Below are 22,853 nucleotides of genomic sequence, written 5' to 3'. Positions count from 1 at the left end.
ATCTTGTGCATTTTGTGACAATATTTCTAAAGATGAGAGTCAAAATTTATATAAAATATTAATTTGGAAGGATCACAGTCTAGATTCAATTCTTATTGTCTACATCTTACTAAAGAAGAATTTAAAATGACTTTAGAGTCAAGAGATTCATATATTTGACATAAAAAGGAATTTAAGCTTAGAATGTATTTTTGCTGCGGGGCACATCTTAGTGCTTTTGAACATACAAATTGTGGAAGCTTAAGTGCTCAACCACATTGATGTCTGATAGCAGCCTAGATTTTAATCTGAAATAATCTTTTCTCTGGCAGGATGAGTCTTTAAAGCAATTGCAGGTTGTGCATCAACCATGGCTCTTGCCAAGCGACACAGAAAGTGAAGGATTTGAAGCAGAGCAGGACAAACGTGAGTAGCTTCCATGTTGTATGACAAATGACTTACTAAATTCCACAATGGCTTTGATCCAATATTTCCTAATTGGGATAGAGGTTGATAAGCTAACTTTGGAAACATGAGTTGTTTTTCTTGAGACCAACAGAGGATGCCCAGCTAAGATCTCTCTTCTGAATACTATATGATAGTGTTAGTGACAACTTGGGAGTATTTGAAAATTTCAAAACATTATATATAGGATTGGGTAATTATTATATAAGAAATTGTACTTCTCAGATAAATTATGAATACAATGGTCTTAGGATAAGCATCTTAGAGTACAAAAGTGACTTTCTAATTCTGAAGCAATTGCTAACAACCTGGAACATGCATAGAAAAAACATGCACACACATGTAAACCCATTCCTCTCCCTGTCTTGTCCACCCATATTTAAATAGACATGAGGTCATATGTTATTGTTTTTTTCAGTTATTTTCACCAAATTCTTTTGAAGCCTTCATAAAATTTATACTGTAAAATAAACCCAAACCACCATTGCAGATATTATATAGACATGCTATGTGCATAATTTGAGTTTATTTAGCTATCAAATCAAACAAAGGTGCCTGAATTTGGCAAAACCAACATTTTTACAGAATTCCATTTGATAATTGCCTCTGTGTGACTCTGATAATGAACTGAAACCTGAATATAAGTAAAGGATCTATGACAATGCATTGTTAGCAATCACATGTTCAGACTTACCTCCTTTCTCTGTAACCCATGCTTATGACTAGTTTTAAGACTAGACTACACAGTCAAGCAATATAAAGGATGCAAAAATCCTCAGCGCTTTCTTCTCTCTAGGATATTTAACACATATTGTACTTTCACATATAGTCTTCCTAAACTTCTGAATTTTCTCCTCTTCCAATGAGGTGTAAATTAGTACATTTAATAAGCCTCCACAAATACAAGAAGTGTGGATCTGTATGTGTCATTGAGCGAACAAATGAGGGGATTTTGTGCCTTTCAACTTGTTTAATAAGGAAAGTTTGATTTAAAAAAATTAACTATAATATTATTATAAATACTACCTATAGTTATATTGCATGCCTAGTTTTATTCATGGATTTTGTTAATTTATCCATCAATCATTCTAAAGAAGGACATTTTTAAACCCTTATAATCAGACCTATGATCAAAAATAGTTGACCTCAGCAATGGTGTACAAAAGGCAACCCTTGACAATAGTAAATTGTTGGAAATAATAATTAGATGGTAACAAGAGCCATCTGGAAATGAAATGTTAACATGCACTGTAGCTGGACTCAAGCACAGACATGCAAGCATTTGTCAAAAGTGGCTTCCGACAGCCAGGGCCTGGGACATGTGCAAATTGGAGCCACTGAAGCCCTGGCATCTTGTCCACTTGAGCTCCATGCGTGTGGTTTGTGAGACAGCTGGAAGCACCCAGCTAGATCATCTACATCTGTTTTCTCAAAGAAGGAAAATAGATGGTACAAATCTGTGAGAACTCGGTAGCCTACTTGGAGTTTACAGCTTTACATGCTGGGAATTGAGTTTACAGCTTTATATGCTGGGAATTGGTACGTATGGAAGACAGCAAGTTCATCTTTCCAACTGTAACACCTGTTTATTAACTCAGCTTTTTACAAATAATACCTAGGGAATGTTATGAAATTATTTAGTTTCTCCTGAGACAAAACCATCACAGAAGAAAGTTTCCAGAAAAATCTCAGGATCTTTGCAGTAGGTGCATATTTCTAATTGCATTGCTATAAAACAAGATTTAGCTCAAATAGGTTTTGCTGTTATTGTTACTTAGTTTTGTTTTTTTAATGTGTACCTGTAAGAAAAGATACTTCAGAACAACTGAAGGGAAATCTTTATAAGATTCTGTTCTAAACAAGCAGAATTCTTGGTTAGGGAGATTTCCTCTTTACTATCTTCATTAACAAATTACAGAATAAAGAAATTCCTATCTAGGGTTCACATGTATGTTTGGATTTATCAGATTATAATCCAAAGACACTATATAAACTAAGGACAGATGTCTGGATCTATAGGAGTTCTGCAGGACCTTAAATCAGAAGCTCTGTGCATTTTACAGGACTATGATTTCTCATTTTTAATAAATCCTTGGGTGAATTTTGCTTATCCTAAAAAACTGGTAAAGAAAAATTTAAGGTAATAGTATAGGGGAAAGGGGCCAGCTGAAGAAACACACCCTGAGCAGAGTCAAGGAAACACACTTTGTCCCTACAACTAGAACCAAAGAAATGTACCCTGACCCTGAAACCAGTGCCAAAGAAACATTCTTTGTTCCTGGAATCAAAGCCAGTGAAAGAAGTACACCCTGGCCCTAAAACTAGAGAAAAAGGCTAAAAAGGACCAGAGAAAGAAACATACTTTGGCCCTGAAACCAGAGCCAAATCTGACCCTAACTAGAAAACTAACCAAACACTGAGCAGGAAATCTAGTCATACTAAACTCAGGGATTAAAATCTGACCAATCCCTACCCTTAAAACTATGCCCCTAAAAATCCCTATATAAACCCTGTGTTCACCTTGTGGGTGTTCCTGCTGCCTGGCTGTCCTCTGTCACTCTGATTCTTCCCTCCCAATAAATCTCTTGAATGAGGTTTGGGTGAGACCTTCTTTCACAGAAATAGAGACGACCCTGGGTAGAGCAGAGTAGAGCATGACTGTAACACTTTTCCCTGGGGTAATCTTCCCCTGGTGAACTGAAGTTATTACACTCTCCTGGGTAAAGGAGCTGAACTGTAACAACTTTTTCAGGGAAACCCTCTCCTGCCAGAGCAGAGCTGATAAACTGAGGAAGCCTTTCCCTGAAGCAAGGCTGTAAGCTGCTATGCTTACTGTGCCCTGTGGTATTATTCCTTGCCTCCTGAGTGCCAGAATGCCTTTCTATCAAAGCTGTGACACTCAGTATTCTTTGACTTCCGAGTGCCAAAACCCATCCCTGTCCATTACCCATTACATCCAATCTGTTGAAATGCTTACAGTTAGAAGTTAGTGTTCTTAGTATTCATTTCATATTGGTCCTCGTCTTTCTAGATCTTTTTTTCCTGTTATTTAGAAATCAAGTTTGTATGTGAAATCTGTGGTAGAAGAAGAAAAAATACTGGAATTGGAAGGAGTGAGCATAGAGGGAAAGAAGGGGCAGATCTCTACACTAAAGTTAAATGTTTATAAAGTCAAAATTGAAATACCAGTCATCATTCTTTATTTACATCTTGTATTTAAACAAAACACTTCTGTGTGAGAACACTAAGAAGTCTTGGTGTAGTTCCTTTAACACGGTTCTTTTGGAATGTATGCAGCCCTAAGTTTCATCTTTAGCACAACAAAATAACTAAAAGCTAAAATCAAATAAGGAAACAAACAAACTGCCCAACAAAACCGACAAAAAGATACCTGTTCAAAATAAACAAGTCCCAGACAGGCATGTAATTAGCATCTATGATGCTAGCACCCTTGAGGCTGCCAGAGGAGGATCCTGAGCTTATGGCCTGGAGTCAGGGCTACATAGTCAGACACTGTCTCAGAAAACAAACAAAGGTCAGAATGATACATGCAGTCTAACTATACTATGTTACACTGACATGTCAGAGATGGCTTAAAATTCTAGGAACTCCAAGGAAGTCCAGGTTTAGGTCCTGTTGTCTAAAGCCCATGGAGACACTCTGTGTCTGTTGGGAGGATAGACTATCCTAATCCCAACACCTGAAGAGCTGCTATGGTATGGAAAGCTTGTGACCCCCAGCTGTGGAGAAAGCCAGGAAGTTTGTTCTTTGTGGGATTTAGTTGAAAAAGGAGTTATCCATACAAAAACAAATGTCCAGTTCTCAACTTACTTGGGTTTGAAGGTGAAATTCCTAGACTGCAAAGAACCTAAATTGTTGCATAATCTGGCCTTTCTTATTGAAATTCATAGGGCCTTTTCCTCAGTAAATGCAAGAACTGAGAAATTTGTAAGGCTTTGAAAACCAGCTCTCTGGAGATGAGCTCTAAGGCAAGATTTAGAAACTAGGTGAAAAGTTACAGTAATGCAAAGGCATGCCAGTGGGTGAAGAAAAGAGTAGACCTGGCCAGATCAGGATACAAGGGAACAGGAATATCAAGAAGAGTTCACATCAATTTGAAGACGGAAAATAAAGCCAGAAAAGGATCCTAAAAAGTTAAGAATGTTAGAAGACGTGGATATTTAGAAGCTACCAAGTAATTTCTTTTTGAAAGCTACAGGATTTACCCAGCAATGTTTTCTAATGATACTACAGTGAGGTTATTGTTAACCTAGTTGTTGATGTTCTACTCTCTTTATCCTGTAAGCAGACCTCCAGTGCTTCTATGCATAATCCATCTGCCACTCACTGTCTTCTGGCCCTTGTGCTTTCTGAGAATTGACAGTAGTTATAATGAGGACCCTTTGTAGATGGAGTGATGCTTTTTCCAACTTCTTCTAAGACTGTCTCTCGAGTTTTGGCTTTTGACAAAGTTTGTATTAAGTATCAGCATCTTAGAGCTTCTCCTTATGGAAATCAATATATCTTTAATCTAATACATGTTTTGTTTATTTTTAACCTTTGTTCATTCAAAAAAATCTGTTCTCTCTCATCTTTATGTTTCTTTTTTGGATTGCAAAATATAACATTCTTGCCAGTGTTTCAAGAATCTCTTACTTCATCTTTCTCTTTAATATTTTTGTTCCTTAGAATGAGTTGTCTCAAGTACAATTATCTCTTTCTTCCTTAAAATGGATGATCTCAGTTGACCTATCTTTAAACTCTTTGATTCCTTCTTATGTCTGCTCAACTCTGTTATTGAGCATCACTCCAATGAATATGCATTTCAACTCCAGAATTTTTTCTCATTGTCATTTATAATTCATATCTTGTTAATGGTACTTATCATAACATCTTTCTCATCTTTTCATTAATTTTGACACCACTTCCATAATTTCTGAATACATATACAATTCATTATTGATTAAAGCCTTTATCTTGTATGCCTATCATCTAGACTTCCCTGGAGACAATTTCTATTGACTGCTTTATTTTGGTGTGTAGACCATGCATTTTTGTTTTGTGACAAGTCACTTGCTTAGTCGTTTACTATATTATTTTTGGAATTGACTTTGGAAGCTCTGTTGAGTGGCTTAGGTCATAATTGGACAGATGTTAACATATATCACACTACTTATTTTCATGCTATAGTGACCAAAATTCTATAAAGAGATATTTCAGGATAGCAAAAAGTTTATTTTATTTTGTTCACAGTTTATAGGAATTTTGTTCACAATTGTTTGTTCTCATGTGCTTGGGTATGATATATATTAAATAAATGATACAGAGGTAGAACAAACTAGAATAACTGTTGGAGCAATGCTTGAACATAAGCTTTTAGTGTGATGTGGCATGTGTGTGAGAGAGAATACCTGTTAACATCTTTGCAGACAGTAGATATCAGAATATGGATACGACCTTCAGTGGTCCATCACCAGTGACCATCTTCTGACAGCTAGGCCAGACCTCCAAAAGCTTCCAGAACACTCAAATGGAGGACAAGCATTTATAATGAAACATAATGCATCATATGCTAGGAAAACATCAACTTTTTTCAGTTCTACTTATACAGGGACTGTAACTCAGTCAAGGTTAGAGATAGAGCTATGTCAGGTCTTTCCTGGAAGGTGTACAGTGTTAGATAATATCTACCTGAGTCTTAGCATCAAAAGAAATTATTAAAAATCAGAATAAGTTTTTAACAAAATGCAGTAAAATAACATTGTGAAACTTCTACTTATTACTATATTTGTGACTTTTAGTCATTGATGTGGTGACAAATTTTCAAGAGGGACAAAGCAATTGCATAATTGTAAATGAACAAACCAAGTACAACTAGTGTGCTGGAACAAATGGTGGAAATATTGTGCATTGATGGGCTGGAGGGAATGATTCTGATATTCTTCTAAAATATTTACTTAATAAAGTCATTGCATGGTTCTACAAAAACTGGGTATGCTCTACTGGATTGAGTAAGCATGAGTTCCATTTGAAGAAGGTCCATCTGTAATTTGCAGACTATACTTCTCTAAGAGCAAATGCTCTGGTTTTTAAGACATGTCCATCAAATCTTATCTCCTCAATCTTACCTCTTTCAACCACATAATGGAAATATTGAGGGTCCCAAAAACAGTTTGCTCATTCATATCACCTCATTAGTAGCATTAAAAAAAAAGACCGGATCCAAGATCCTCTGGCCAGTTCTGGTGCTGGAACACCCTTAACCTATACTTCAGTTATGACTTCTACTCAAGGGGTGATTGTAATTCTTTTGATCAGAAGTGTGGGGGCCAGAAAATGGAGTCACAGCTCTCTCTATGCGTATAGGTACTTCACCTAGAAGGAAACTTTGACATACTAACTTATTTTTTCTAGGAAGTCTCCCAAGACTTGGCTGTGAAGTATGTGTATGATATGTGTGTTAGAGCTCCACAGGTGATTACATCACCATGTCCAAGATGAAGTACTAGTGGGTGGATCTAAGATATAAAAGGGTATAAGAGCTGTGTACAAGAGCAGTGGAAGGTCTAAGATCTCAAGAGAAAATTATCTCAATGCTGAATAAGGTCAGGAAGTTATCAGAGTTTCAAAATACTTGGAACTCTTGGGATTGCAATAATATTAGTGTTGAGGTGTGACAAATAAGGACTAGAAATTATACTATACATTTCACAGGGTTAAAGGAGGTAGGACTCTAGTGTTTGCAATAATTTAAAGGTCATATAAATTATCTTCACACTACAAGCATTTATAAATGAAAAGACTTTCACACTGAAAAGAAGCTAATATCACAATAAAAATAGTGACAAAAGACAGAGCTACTAAATGAGCTATCACAGGGAAAACAGTTCAAACTTTATAGCACACAGTAGTAAGATGTTTATTAATATTAAATATATTTTGGTAATAATTTACTCTTACTTTTTACTTTAAATTTTTCTATACTCTTTAGAAAATAATAAAGCTAACTGGTAGATAAGACAATTTCTTGAGATGGCAGGTTCTAAGTCACCTGGGTAACAGATATAGTGAGACCAGTGAGTTCATTTCAAAATTTAACATTGGGATGCATAGCTCCTATTTTTAGTTTAGGAAATCCAGCTTACCCTTCTACTGATTAAAAATCAATCTTAAAATGTTTGCTAAAGTTATATATCTAGTATCTTGAAATATTTTCTCTAGTTAACATATCTAGTATGCCAAACAGAGAATTTATTGTCGAAGTGGTTACAGCCAAAGTTCTGTTGAAAGAAAGCAATTCCAATGTCAAATTGCAAGTCTCTACCATAAACCTTAACATTACTTTGGTTATAAAGATATTTTTTTCAGTGCGTAGAGGACAAACACCTGTGAATCATACATATAATTTTCTTATGTGACGGTCCTCTACAGGTCTGTGGTGAGATCTTCATATTATGAAATGTTAATTCCTAAAGACTTAGAAAAACTAAAGGCAACTTTTAATAATATTTAGAACTTAATTTCACCAAATACACTAGTCTTAAGTATAACAGAAAAATGTGTCACATTGCTCAGCAATATACAAGTTATAAACTACGTGCTTCCCTTATTCAAACCTCTAGGCCAATTTTAAAGTTGTTAGAGTCATCAGAGAGGATGAATTTAAATGAAATGTTATTTTGCAAATTCTTTGGGCCAGAGTATTTTATGGAGTTGGATTTCCTAAACTAAAAATAGGAGCTACATGGTTCAATGTTTTTGTTTTGTTTTTAAGAAATCAAAGTTATAAATGAATAACAAATGTGTTTAATCCTTTTACCAAACACTTTTTGTTTGTCTTGGAATATTCTTATCTTTGTGCTAGGTGTGGCATGAAACTGCAAAATAATGACAATAAAGTGAAAATAAAATTTGGTTCATTCACTAACATTGATGAGCATACTTTTGGGGTGGTCTTTCCCATTGGATGGAGCACATTTTCACAAATGTGAGCAATGCCTTGGATGGGTGAAAGAGAAGCCCATCCCTGGGGATGAAACCCATCCCTGGGGCTGTGGATTTTACCCTTGCATTTTCTTTTATTGAAAACTTGAGTATATCCACAGCAGCTGAGCTGTTTCAGAATTCTCTCTGGCTCCTGTAGCTGTACTAACTGGCCACATGTGCACAAATCATACACTCTTAGACATGTTTGTCCTAAATTAGAATGTTAGTTAAGATCTTCCAGCATAAATCCTGTGAGCCTGACAGCCCAGATTAGCAACTTGGAACAGCCATCTCTCTGGACCTTCAAAATGGACATGTGTATGCTGAGGGTCACCCATGTACTTGGCTTTATGGATGGGAGATGCAGGAAGAGTTTAGGTTATATATTGTCTCCTTTCTCCATTCCTGTGCAAAGATACAGATACACATTTGCAACATTAGTCACACCGCTTCTTAGGAGACAAGCGCTAAGGGAATCAAATTAGGGAACCCAACGTGAGCAGAAGGAACACAGGGTTAGCCTTTAACAGAACTGAATTCATTGCCTTAAGGGAAAGGGTGAAAATTTTGAGAATAAGTGATGGGATTAACAACTAGATATAAAAATCTTACACAAATGAATAGCAATACAAATCCTATTACATATAAATGATAATATCAAATCAGTAGTGCATTATCAGATTAAAACTGAAATATTAGCCAATGAAATCAGTTAAAAGGCTCCATTTATATCATATGTAAGAAGAAATTAACTTAGAAAAGTTTGTAAAAAGCCGTTCAGCAAACTACACAATGCAGTATTGAAACTTTCCCTATTTACATCATGAGGGAGAACAAAATTTTCACCGTAACTATTAAAATATAAACTAATAAAGTACGAACACACTCCTGTCCTGTTGAAATATACCGAAAAAATCACAAAATAGTGTAAGATAATAGTAGTCTCATGGCTAATGGGTATTTATATCATCAGTTTTACTACTGAAGTATACATTATTTTGTATTTTTCTGCATCTATCTGTATTAGATTTCAGAATTCAGAAAAACAACTCTACAATGTTTTTTACTTTCTAGATAGCTTAAATCATTTTTGTCCTTTGCTTTTGAACATGGTTTACTTACTAAAATGTATTTCTTTTTAATTTTATATGTTTGTGTATGTATGTGTATGACAGGTTACTGCAGGTACCTACAGAGGACACCAAACGGCATCAGATACAGGCAGCTGTGAGCCACCTGACTTGAGAGCTGTGAACCAAGCTCAGGTTCTATGCAAGAGAAATAACCACTCTTAACAACTGAGTTATTTTTCCAGCCCCTGTTAAGTCATTTCTATGCAGAATTTTGTTTAGAACTTCATAAAATATTTTGCCCTGTCCTGAAAGCCACTGAGAAGCATTGGTATCATCTTCAGAGCATACACAGTAGCAATGACTCTAGTTTCCTTCACATCTGAAATATTACAGAAGCCCACTTCATCACACATCATTTGTACCCAGCTGTGTATTTATTTAAAATCAGTTAGTTGTTGAGGTTTCATAAGAATGAAATTCTCCCTTCATCAACTTTTATAATTATTTCATACATGCATATTTTCTCCTCAAGGAAAAGAAAATATCCTTGAGGACTGATATCACATAGCACTTGTTGTTAACATTCCCCAGCATCTTGGTTAGTGATGTAATGCCTAAGAATTATAAGCTATGCTTTCATGAACCTAATTGGCTGTACAAAATTATAAATCACTTTTGAAGTACAATAATTCTTGCATCAGTCAATATATTAAATGGCTCTGCTGTTATTTTCATATAGATTCAAGAAAAGCAATGAGATTGAACTGGGGTAATTTGTCTAAGCAAATTTCACTAATGTCTTTCAGTTGGGAGACAAACCAAATTAATATTACCAACAAGGGTCCAGTAGAGAGATGCCTTTCTTTCCTTCATTCATGACTGAGCCTGATTATCAGCAAACTTACATGTCAGTAGAAGGATGGAGAGTGCCACTGTTATAAAGACCTTTAATCTGAGATTTTCTGTAGAAAGTTGGGAGCTTTGTATCAACTACAAAATGTACATCTTCAAAAAAAATAGAATGCTTCTGTCACCAGAGGCTGGCCTTGCTGATTTTCATCTATTCTTCATTTCAGACCTGTGGGTTTTAAAGTGAAGAGTTCCTTTTATAGCTATTTTTTCATATTGTCTATTTTATGTGACTGCTTTAAATCATTTGATATGTGTTGAGGCTGCATGGGTGATCCCAGATGTGTGTTTAGAAGCAGCACATCCCTATTGTGACATTGGGTATAGTTTTCTTTATGTGTCCATTGTGAGGTGTTGGCTGCTTTTGATGGGAAGATATTCCATTTCATTGTTGACTATTTGGAGAAGTGATACTGTCTTCATCCCCATAAGATACCTGTTAAAACCTCCTATGGTGAATAGGGATTTATTTTCTTTTTATTTATTTACTTTTTATTTTTTTCCATATTTTTATTTAACTTTTTATGCATGTCACTTTCAGTTTCCTCTCTCTCCCCTCCTCCCCCACCCCCAATCCTCCCAACCCCTCACCCCCACGCCATCCCCCCCTCCACTCCCTAGGGAGGGCAAGGACCTCCATGAGGGATTTCTAGAGTCCATCACATCATCCCTGGAATGGCCCAGGTACTTCCCCATGTGTCCAGGCTGAGAGAGCATCCCTCCACGTGGCATGGGCTCCCAGAGTCCCTCTGTATGCCAGGAATAAATACTGCTCCACTCTTCAAGGTCCCACAGATTACCAAGGTCTCCTCTCTGTCACCCAGGTTCGGTAGGAGGATGTCTGGATCAGTCCCATGGTGGCCCCCCCAATTATCAATCTGGGGTCCATGTGATGCCCCTTGTTTAGGTCAGCTGCCCCTGTGGGACTCGCCAGCCCGATCCTGATTCCCTTGGTCATCACTCCTCTTAGCCAAGTGGGTTCCAGGAGTTCAATTCGGTTCACAGATGTAGGTGTCTGCCTCTGTCTCCATCAGCCACTGAGAGTTCTAGGATGTCATATAAGGCAGTCATTCTCACCATCATGGGAGGGCATTTAAGGTAGCCTCAATGCCAGTTGGTGTCATTCCTGTAGATCTGTGAAGATCTCACTATTGCCAGATCTCTCCTCCAACTTATAATGGCTCCCTCTTTTATGGTATCTCCTATCCATTCTCCTCTATTCTTACCCTGGCTCAACCTTCCTGCTCTGCTGTGTTATCCTCTCTCCTCCTCTTCTCTCCCTTTCTTTCTCTGATCTCCTTCTGCCCTCCTCTTCTCCCCCTCCCCAATCTAATTAGGAGATCGCATCCCATAACACTTCTCCGGGTTATCATGCATATCTCTCTTAGGGTCCTCCCGCACCCCAGACTCTCTGGCGGTGGGATTGTGGGCTGCCACCCATTTGTCTGCAAATTTCAAGATTCCATTTTTTTTCTGCTGAGTAATAATCCATTGTGGAAATGTACCACATTTTCTCTATCCACTCTTCAGTTGAGGGGCATCTAGGTTCTTTCCAGGTTCTGGCTATTAGAAATAATGCTGCTATGAACATAGTTGAGCAGATGTCCTTATTGTATGAGGGTACATATTTTGGGTATGTGCCTAAGAGTGGAATTGCTGGATCTTGTGGTAGACTGGTTTCCATTTTTCTAAGGAATCTCCATACTGATCTCCAAAATGGCTGCAAAAGTTGGCATTCCCACCAGCAGTGGAGGAGTGTACTCCTTTCTACACAACCTCTCCAGCATAAACTGTCATTAGTGTTTTCACTTTTAGCCATTCTGACAGGAGTGAGAAGGTATCTCAGAGTTGTTTTGATTTGCATTTCCCTAATGGCTAAAGATGATGAGCACTTTCTCAAATATCTTTTAGCCATTTTGGACTCCTCTATTAAGAATTATCTATTTAGGCCGGGCAGTGGTGGCACATGCCTTTAATCCCAGCACTCGGGAGGCAGAGGCAGGCAGATCTCCATGAGTTCGAGGCCGGGCTGGACCGACGGCCTCCAAAACAATACAGAGAAACCCTGTCTTGTAAAACCAAAAATAATCTATTCAGTTCTGTACCCCATTTTTTAATTGGATCCTTTGGTGTTCTGGAGACTTGCTTCTTGAGTTCTTTGTATATTTTGGAGATCAGACCTCTGTCAGATGTGGGGTTTGTGAATATCTTTTCCCACTCTGTCGGTTGTCGTTTTGTCTTGTTTACTGTGCCCTTGGCCCTGCAGAAGCTCCTCAGTTTCAGGAGGTCCAATTTATTAATTGTCGATCTCAGTGTCTATGCTACTGGTGTTATGTTGAGGAATCAGTCTCCTGTATCAATTTGTTCAAGGATACTTCCCACTTTTTCCTCTAAGACATTCAGTGTGGCTAGATTGATGTTGATGTCTTTGATCCATTTGGACTTAAGTTTAGTACATGGTGATAGATATGGATCTGCCTGTTGTCTTTTACATTCCGGTATCCAGTTACTCCAGCACCATTTGTTGAAGATGCTTTCTTTTTTCCATTGTATAGTTTTAGCTTCTTTGTCAAAGATTAGGTGTTCAAAGGTGTGTGGGTTGATATCAGGGTCTTTGATTCGATTCGATTGGTCTACCTGTCAGCTTTTGTGCCAATACCAAGCTGTTTTCAGGACTATAGCTCTGTAATAGAGCTTGAAGTCAGGGATGGTGATGCCTCCAGAAGTTCCTTTATTGTACAGGGTTGCCTTGGCTATCCTGGGTCTTTTGTTTTTCCACATAAAGTTGATGACTGTCCTTTCGAGGTCAGTGAAAAATTGTGCTGGTATTTTGATAGGGATTGCATTGAATCTGTAGATTGCTTTTGGCAAGATTGCCATTTTTACTATGTTAATCCTACCAATTCAAGAGCATGGGAGATATTTCCATTTTCTAGTATCCTTTTGATTTCTTTCTTTAGAGACTGAAAGATCTTGATATACAGATCTTTCACTTCTTTGGTTAGCATTATCCCCACATATTTGATGCTGTTTATGGCTATTGTAAAGGGTGATGTTTCTCTGATTTCTTTCTCAGCCACTTTATCATCTGTATATAATAGGGCTACTGATTTTTTTAAGTTAACCTTGTATCCTGCCACTTTGCTGAAGGTGTTTATCAGCTGTAGGAGTTCCCTTGCAGAGTTTTTCGGGTCACTTATGCAAACTCTCATATCATCTGCAAATAGTGAAACCTTGACTTCTTCTTTACTTCATGGTTTTGGGGGGTGCTGTTTATCATTAAAGTAAAGGCATCCTGGAATTCACTGTGATAAAAGCATAGGGCTGGGACTCCTCAAATTACCACAGTCAAGGAAACAGAGGCAACTCAGGAAGTGGAATGACACCATAAAACCTTAGAAACCACATCCAATGATGTACTTTCTCCCATTAGACTCTCCCTCCTCAAGATTCTACAGTATCTGGAAATATTGCAAGCCATCAGCTAGTGAATAAATGTTCAGTCGTATGTACACATGAAGGGCATTTCACACTCAAATCATAACAGAAACTAAAAAAGTATAGTGTGAAAGAAATACAAATATACACAGCGTAAAGGGAAGAATCCCTCCACCATGTACTGTGTAGCATAGGAAAAGCACATGAGAATAAGGAAACCAACAGAGAAAGACACAGAGACACTAATACATTTGGGCAACAAATCTGGTTTTAATAGAAACTTCAACTTGACTACATTATATTTATATTGTGATCCAAATTATTATCTATGAGCAAAGTCATCTAGAAAATTAAGGGAGGCATATATGATAAACATAAAAATTAGGTACTTGACAGAATAAAATAAATATTGCTTCGTAATTACATCAGGCATGTCTTCAGTCTCAATGTAAGCTATTAAAAGTAGAACAACTGTTCAAAACATGCTGCCAAATTCCTTCAAAATGATTTGTTTTGAAATGTTGACTAAATATCTCAGAACTGTATATCATCTTTAGTATATTTAAACATTGTTCAGAGTGAAGATGTGGCTTTTCTTTGTATTCTGAGATATAAATTATATGTGATGCTCTCATTTATACTACAACACAGGGAATTATCCAATGTTAGTAATTAAAATGATTTTTTAAAGTTTTACCATTTGAAGATAACTCAGTTGTAGCTTTTATCTTTTAAAAATTCTATCAGGAAAAACATAAGTCTTTATAATCCTATTTTAAATTATAAATATTCATGAAATATTTATCTAATAGATGCCTGTGCATTGACAATTAACATCATGGGCTCTAAAGAGCACTCACACCTGAATGCATCATGGTTTTATCTAAAACCTACAATGTAGAACATTTATACAAATATAACACATTCTTCAAAAGTACCCATTATCCACTTCTGATATAACTCCCATTTTCTGTCCAAATTTCTTTTATACCTCCAAATTGAATAAGTTTGAAAAATATAAAAATGCTACACACCCATTCTTAGTGAGACTCCAGAGGTGTTTTGCTTATTGCTGTCCTTTGCAAATGATGAGAATGTTAACTTGCTTATGATCACACACAAGAGGAGATTTGAAATATAGTCTTATGAAAATAAATCCATGCTTTTCCACGTGAACTAATGAATTATGTGAAATGACAGAATGTCAATGCTTTCTGCACTCTAGTTGAAGCAGCCTTTGACAAGGGATATGTAATAAAATTACTTTTATTTTACATATAGATATTTCTGATGAGTATGTGTGTGGATGCACATGCATGTATGGGTAGGTGTGTTTATATGGGTCTGTGGGAGGAATTCTAAGGGTAAAGTCTTTTGCAGTTATATTCCACCTTATTTATTGAGGCAAAGCCTCTCACTCCAGTCCAGAATTCATGTATTCAGCTAAAGCCAGCTTACTCCAGGAATCTCCCTTCTTTATGTTGCATACACTAGACTGGGATTGTGGCTGGGCCATTATGTCCATTTGGCAATTTACATTGGTGCTGAGGGTCCAAACTCTGGACCTCATTATAGTACAGCAAGCACTTTACCCATTGACATATCACCATAGCCCTTAATAGAATTCTTTATAAATAATGTTCCTTGAAAAAATAGTTTTGATGAATTTTAATTTAATCCTTTTACTGTGACATGTCTAAGGAATTTAATACACAGTTGGGTATTTTGATTCTCCAAAAAGCAGATATAGTATAACGCTGTCCAAACTCATAGAGCAATGAACAAATTGATTGGTAGATCATCTATATTAATTCTAGGACAACCATTCCTGGATATGAGTAGGGTTAGGACTTGGGTTTTTTGTTGTTGTAGTTGTTGTAATTTTTTCTACTTTATTTCTCGTAAAGACATGTGGATTTATCTTCTTTGATTTACTTTTATCAACAGCTTTTCCTTCATTTTCTCCCCCACCACACATACTTTTTTGAAATAAAAAAATCATGCCCATCATCCCAACAGGCACTACCTTGTTTTTCCTTTGGATATTAACTCAGTCTGCCCTTCTGCCTCCTGACTTCATTTAGTAAAATTCCATTGGGCATGCAATATTATGTACCTTTTGTTATAAATATGGTGTATATGTTTATACATGTAAATCTCTAGCTTCAAGACAATGACGTTTTGTACATTTTGTAGTATAATGATATGATATACATAGTTATGCAGTTCTTCTGTCTAACTCACAGTGAGCCTTAGAACTGTAACTGCAATATAGATGCAATATAGTGTTTACATCTCTTTCAAGAATATGACCTAAGGAGGCATTTTCCTTTATATTTTATTTAAAAATGAACACAACTTTAAAATTGAAAGTGAATGGATTAAAGAACAAAAAGCTACACACTGACAAACAGCTAACATACAGCTATCATTCTGCGCATACTGCAGGTGCAAGTTTGATATTAATTGTGATTAGTTTTCTCAAGGGATGGGTGAAGACAACAGAAAATTGTATTTTGGTCTAGATCCAGTGCATTATCTCTTTTCTTCCAATTGTACAGGTTCTGCTGATCTTCTTTGTGTCCCGTGCACTTCTTGTCCTACCCTGATCTACTCCGGTATGTTTGCTCAGGGCACTTAATACCAACAGCAGGTAATTGTAGTATTCTCTGCAAATGTTCATAGTTCAGATGGTTTAAAATACATTTCTCATGACTTCATGAGAAAAATGTCTGTGTCAAGTACCCAATATTATCTTCCTTCCATTGCGTTGCCTTGCGTTGCATTCCCTTCCCTTCCCTTCCATCCCTTCCCTTTTCCCTTCCCTCTCCTCCACTCCCCTCCCCTTCCCTCTGTCCCTTCCTTTCAGTCCTCTCCTCTCCTGTCTACTCCCCTCTCCTCCCCTCCATTCCCCTTCCCTTCCCTCCTCTCCTGTCTTCTCCCCTCTCCTCTCCTCCCCTCCCCTCCCCCTTTCTTCCCTTGCTTTCCTCTCCCTTGCCTTCCCTCTCCCTCCCTCCCATTCTTTGTCCTTGGATCAACCAATAACTTATAGAATCTAGACAGACACGACCTGAAAACATACTTCCCCTTCCCAACTGTGCTAGACTCTGTGATGTTATTGATAATCTCCTGGAGTTTTGTCATCTCAGAACAGCAAACATTGCATCTACAAAGCTATCCAAACATACCAGATTTTAAAAGAAGATAGAAAAATTCAGAAATATCTTCTTTCCATATATCTCAGAAAGAAGCAATTGAGTTGTGGTTTTCTTTGGTATCCAGTGAGTCACAAAATATCAAAACTAGAAATTTGGAATATTCTACCCCTCTCCTCACCCATGGATGACCTCTTCTCTTAATACCACTTAGCATGTGGCCATCCAGAGTCACTGTGAAACCTAGAAAAGGGAGCTCTCTGTCTCCAAATCATTGCTCATTTGGTTTTGTTCTGGCCTAGCCATTCATTGACCTATGAATTCCATATTAGGAAATCACTTGAAGAAAATCTTTTCAATGTGTTTTATATAGCTATCACAATAATATGTTCATCTCCATATGTTTTAAATAAAACATGAAAATGTTATACTATAAAACATGGAAGTGGTTTTATAGTAGATGTGGAAAGCATATAAAAGTAGAACAATCTGGTTTCCAACAAGAGAAGTTAATTTTAAAATTATACACTTTATATACTAGAGAACTGTGATTCATTAGGAAGCATCAGATATATATTAATTGAACATATTCATACACACACACATATATATATACACACATTCTGAGTCTTCTGATTCTTATGTGCAAGTTTTTCCCCAATATTTTTATTAAAAATGTCAAGTCATAAGAAAGAAATTAAATATAAACTAAGTTTTGTTATGTATAAGACACAGGCACATATGCAATAAATTCATATTTATTGATATAGACTAGAAGGTCATAAACTAAATGTCATTGATGATTCCATTTTTGTAGTATGGTTATTTGTTTCTCTATATTTCCATAAAGAATAGATATAATATAAATTATAAAAATCCCTAAAACCTTTTGTATGAAAATGTGGTTTAAAAATTCTGTATTTTCTTGCTTTGAGCTCTGAGCCCTCCCAGATCTCTCCTATGTGGTTATGTCTATTTGTAACTTTCTTCCACAGAATGACTCTACTATTTGGTCTGCAACTATCCTGGCCCAGTTGTTTTTAAAATGTTCTTTGCATAGCATATAAGTATGCTGCTCTTCAATTCAAGAGCTACTAAAAACACTGTCTTTCTGGTCATTCATATCTATTACATAGATTTGAAAAAATACCAGAAACTAGCACACAATAGTTGTGGTGGCATGGCAAATAGTATAGTTTACCAACGAAGATCTTAAGTAGAACAAAGCATGGAAAGGACACACAGTGGACAATCATCTTGACAAAATTCTAACTACTAAGCATCATTAGGATAAGTGCATGCACCTGATTATTTTAATCAAGAACCTGGAGAGAGTTATATTCAAGGGTGATAAGAATCAATTCAATAAATGAGTTAGCTGGGGCTGATTGAAGTAAATAATTAGTTGTGGATAAAGAAGAAATATGCAAAAATGGAGTTCCCTCTTCCTGTTTTCTCCCTTCTTTCCTCCCTTCATGCCCTCTCTCTCATTGAGTAAATCTTTATTGAGCAATTTGCTGTATGCAAAGTATTCTTTCAAGCTCTTGCACAGTGTGAATATTGAAAATCTTTTTCAAAAATATTTGTAGTTATTTAGTTAGCCACAAATATCAGATATTATTACAACATGAAGCAGAACAATAACATTCTGATTAGGATTTCATGAAGATACCAAAATTCTAGATACTATTAAAAACATTGTTAACATAGGTAAGATCAATATGTGCCAAGATCACAGACATGGAAAAAGTTCGTACAGTACAGGGAAGCATTAAAGTCCCACCCTCTCCTTTTGATATTCAGCTCTATCACTGCATTGTTGAATGTATTTTATTTGTTTTCTCTTCTACAGGTCTGTCTGTGAAACAGGCAAAGGATGTTTCAAGTGGTCCTTAAGGAGACTGTAGCTGACTTACTCCTTACATATGGTCTCAATTTGATGTACTGTATGTAATCTCTAAAGAAATGTTATTTTTCTAATATAAAAAATAAACAAGCACTCATGTAATGAGGGTATGTATCTGTCTATAGTCAGAGAACAGAAATTCAGGCAAAGTTGTCTTGTGGTCATGGACTCTGATACATTTTGATCAGGTCAGTATCTTGGGTTTATGTTACCTTATATGTACTTATTAAAATTATTGTTTTATATATTAAATATTGCCTGACTCAAATATTTAAAATTTTCTTAACCTTTGCTGGGATTTTCTACCTCTATTTTTATAGTAGCATCTCATCTTTTGGATTGTTAAACATTACAATTGCCCGCATTTGCTAAGATACGCAGTTAGTCAGAAGTTAACTGCGTAGCATTAGCATGCAAATGTAAACTCTGCAATAGGAATAAATGTTCTCCTTACTACTGCTCTGGTAGAATTATATCACTGTTACTATTAAAACATGACTGTTACTAGAACAAAACAAAATAATGAATTGTGAAATGCATGACCTCTGAGCACATCCAAGGAAAATCACTGATCATTTACGTAATTATTAAGCCACATTGAGATTATTCAGTTTAAATCTGATGCTTGCTTACTTTTGGAATATGCTATATGTTGATTAGAAATGAATAGATCTCAGTCAATATATTGACCATATCTGCTATCTTTTATCTTATTTATCTTAATGAAAATTTTGGTGGATTTTAATGAGTTAAGGCTAAATTACAAAATTCTTCGTATAGCTATAAAAGAAACAATTGCTAAATATTGCTAAAGACTAGAAAATAACTAAGAAATAAACAAGCAATTTCCAACTTCTTAAGTAATGTTCATAAATATAAATAACAAAATTATAAGTGATATAATAAATTGTCTTTCACTATTGTTTTTTGTATGAGGAAACTAATTTTAGTAAGAACTATTTTTATGGATGGAAATAAATTAAAGGTTCACTATTAATTGCTGTTCATGGGTGTGAAAAAAATAACTGAGTATAGTCAGCTTAAAAGAGACTAAGTTTTTTGGCCCATGTTTTTGGAGGTTTCAGAGCATGCTCTACTCGCTCTTTTGCTGCTGGCCTATGGCAAAACAGATTGCCATGGCAGAGGAAGTACCAGATAAGAGCGCACTTACTTCACGAAGGCTTAGAAGCATAGAGAGAGAGGCAGGAACAAGATATACCTTCTGGTTACCCACTTCTTCCACCCAGGCCCAGCATTATAGCTTCCACTACATTCGGATAAGCCATTCTACTGTGGCTTCATCAATAGATTAGCCTATTGGTCCAATAGCTGAAGATCCCAGTGTTCCTCCAGAACCTCAACTCTGAAAATATTATTGGGAACCCTACAAGTCCAAATTAAAACAGCTGAGAAAATAGTGAGGTTTTAAGCAGAAAGCAAGAAAGCAAAAGATAAAGTTTACAGGATCTGGATATTTCTTATTTAAAAATCTGCATCCTGAAATGAAGGTTCAGAAAGATTCAACTGAGGATTTAAAATATTTTCCTCATTAGTCATTTTATCTCTTTAAAACATGTCACCAATAATATGTTTATCTGAATGATGTTCTCCTGCAACAATGTCCTCTTAGTCACACATGCTTCTCAAGAATCACATGCACCAGGATGTAAGAATGGATCTCACTCGGGAGGCAGAGGCAGGCGGATCTCTGTGAGTTCGAGGCCAGCCTGGTCTACAGAGCGAGTGCCAGGACAGCCTCCAAAACTACACAGAGAAACCCTGTCTCGAAAAAAAAAAAAACAAAAGAATGGATCTCACTGAATGCACAGTGGAAGATGGGTCAAGTCATTCACTAAACAAAAGGTATGGACAGATCTTAACCAAGATCCAGCTGCTGCAAGTAAAAGAGTCCAAACCCAACTCCAATTTGCTCAGGAGTGGGGGAGTTTTGGGAGGGTTGAAGGTTTTAGTAGAGTCAGGGAAATGGAAATTTAAAAAAAAGTAGGGAATGGAAAAAGGGTGGTTGTTCCAGCTGAAACTCATCTGACTTCACTCATAGGTGTTCCAAAGTCACATGTCTAACCTGTGAAAGAGACAGGCAGACAGGGTCTCTTTCCCTGGATCTACCTAGAGCCCCAGGAGCCACAAATATAATGGTAGAAGATATAAGAAGTGGGCAAGGTTAATGCGGGAAGGTGTTAGGTTAGAAGGAAGTTACAGAAGTTAAGATAAAATCATAAAGTTCTATTATTTTTTTAATTCCCATGTATGACAAAAAATCTAAATGCAATTGAGATATTCAAGAAGAAAGTCACCAGAGAAAACTAAAACTATATGCATAGCTTTTCTTTATTTACTGCATGTAGAACTTAATAGCCAAATCATAAGGGTAGTTATAAGACACACCCCATCCAGAAGGCAAGGAAAACAGGTAAGAGTTTTGAATGAGAAAGAGTATGATTTGCCTTTTGGCAACAGTACGGAAATTGGTTATAATTTGAAAAGACTGGGTGCAGGAGGAATGGCTAGGACATTCACAGAATCAATACTGGAGACCAAACTGCACAGATAGGAGAGGAATCTGAGAGTTAATTGATTAAAGATGGGGAGAGGGGTCATAGATATCATTCAGATTTCTGGCCAGGACACCTGGTGGTGAAATATGTTTAAATGATGTGCAGATGTTCAGATGTTTAGCTTAGCTCAGGATACAGCCAAGATTTTAAGTGTCATCATTGTGCAGATGATCAAACAACATAATAGAAGTCGAGGCAGTCGATGATGTCACCTGATGAGAGTCTGTGCAGTGGAAAGAGGACAGACGTCCTAGGAAAACACTGAGACTTAAGAGATTTAAAATGTGATTTCAAGAGAAAATGTTTTATGGACACTTCACAGAGTGGGTGGTCCACACACTGCGTCTAGAAAGCAGAAGGTCAAAATCCTTGAACCTTAAGGTCTCTGGTTCCCGTAAGCACAGCTGGATTTCAAGGGAGAGACAAGTGACGCCTCATTTGTGGAACAACTTTTAGGAGTCTAGTTTAATAAAGCTGTAGAAAGTTCCTGTGGGTGGATAGAATAAAACAACCCTATTGGAGTAGACGGCATGTAAAACATTTAGCATTTCCCTTATTTCCTAAACAAGGCATTGCAAATCTGAAGTCTTTTCAGTCAGTGTGTGCAGACATCTACTGTGAGAGCATCTATTTCTTTATTTCGTAGCAATGAAGGGGCAATGACCATCTTGAGGAGCTTAAGAATTAGTCATTAAATGTGGCTATTTTAAATTCATCTGTTGGGAATTCTCTGTTTAGATCTGTACCCCATTTTTAATTGGATTATTTGGTATTTGGGTGCCTAGTTTCTTGAGTTCTTTATATATTTTGGAGATCAGCTCTCAGTCAGATGTGGGGTTGGTGAAGAACTTTTCCTGTTCTGTAGGCTGCTTTTCTGCCATTTTGTCTTATTAACTGTGTCCTGTGCCTTACAGAAGCTTCTCAGTTTCAGGTGCTTCCATTTATTAATTGTTGATCTCAGTGTCTGTGCTACTGGTGTTATATTTAAAAAGTAGTCTCCTATACCCATGTGTTCAAGGCTACTTCCCACCTTCTCTTCTGTAAAGTTCAGTGTAATTAGATTTATGTTGAGGTCTTTGACCCACTTGGACTGGAGTTTTGTGCATGGCTATAGATATGGATCTATTTGCAATCTTCTGCATGTTAACATCCAGTTATGCCAGCACCGTTTGTTGAATATGCTTTCTTTTTTCTACTGCACAATTTAGGCTTCTTTGTCAGGTGCAGGTGCTCATGGGTGTGTGAATTAATGTCAGGATCTTAGGTTCAATTCCATTGATCTACATGTATGTTTTCATGCCAATGCCTACCTGTTTTTATTACTAGAGTTCTATAGTATAGCTTTAAGTCAGGGATGGCAATGCCT

At 36.6% G+C, this 22,853-nt stretch overlaps 1 protein-coding gene across 4 annotated transcripts in view; it reads left to right on the top strand.

Annotated features, from left to right (window-relative positions):
• CUNH8orf34 (chromosome unknown C8orf34 homolog) overlaps positions 1–19,167 on the top strand; it is a 383,946-nt gene extending 364,779 nt beyond the window's left edge. For 3 of the 4 annotated variants that reach the window (XM_040741439.1, XM_040741438.1, XM_005066755.4), the window contains 3 exons: positions 312–405; positions 16,412–16,468; positions 18,858–19,167. In XM_040741439.1, coding sequence (XP_040597373.1) covers positions 312–405; positions 16,412–16,468; positions 18,858–18,901 — 195 coding nt within the window. In that variant the 3' untranslated portion in view covers positions 18,902–19,167. Of the gene's footprint in view, positions 1–311; positions 406–16,411; positions 16,504–18,857 lie in introns of all 4 variants that reach the window. The other variant, XM_021225250.2, reaches the window with a different exon arrangement.
• Positions 19,168–22,853: the final 3,686 nt, after the last annotated feature.

Source organism: Mesocricetus auratus, unplaced genomic scaffold (assembly GCF_017639785.1).
Source record: "Mesocricetus auratus isolate SY011 unplaced genomic scaffold, BCM_Maur_2.0 Super-Scaffold_6730, whole genome shotgun sequence".
Classification (NCBI taxonomy): Eukaryota; Metazoa; Chordata; class Mammalia; order Rodentia; family Cricetidae; genus Mesocricetus; species Mesocricetus auratus.
This window is presented reverse-complemented; position numbering and strand designations above follow the sequence as displayed.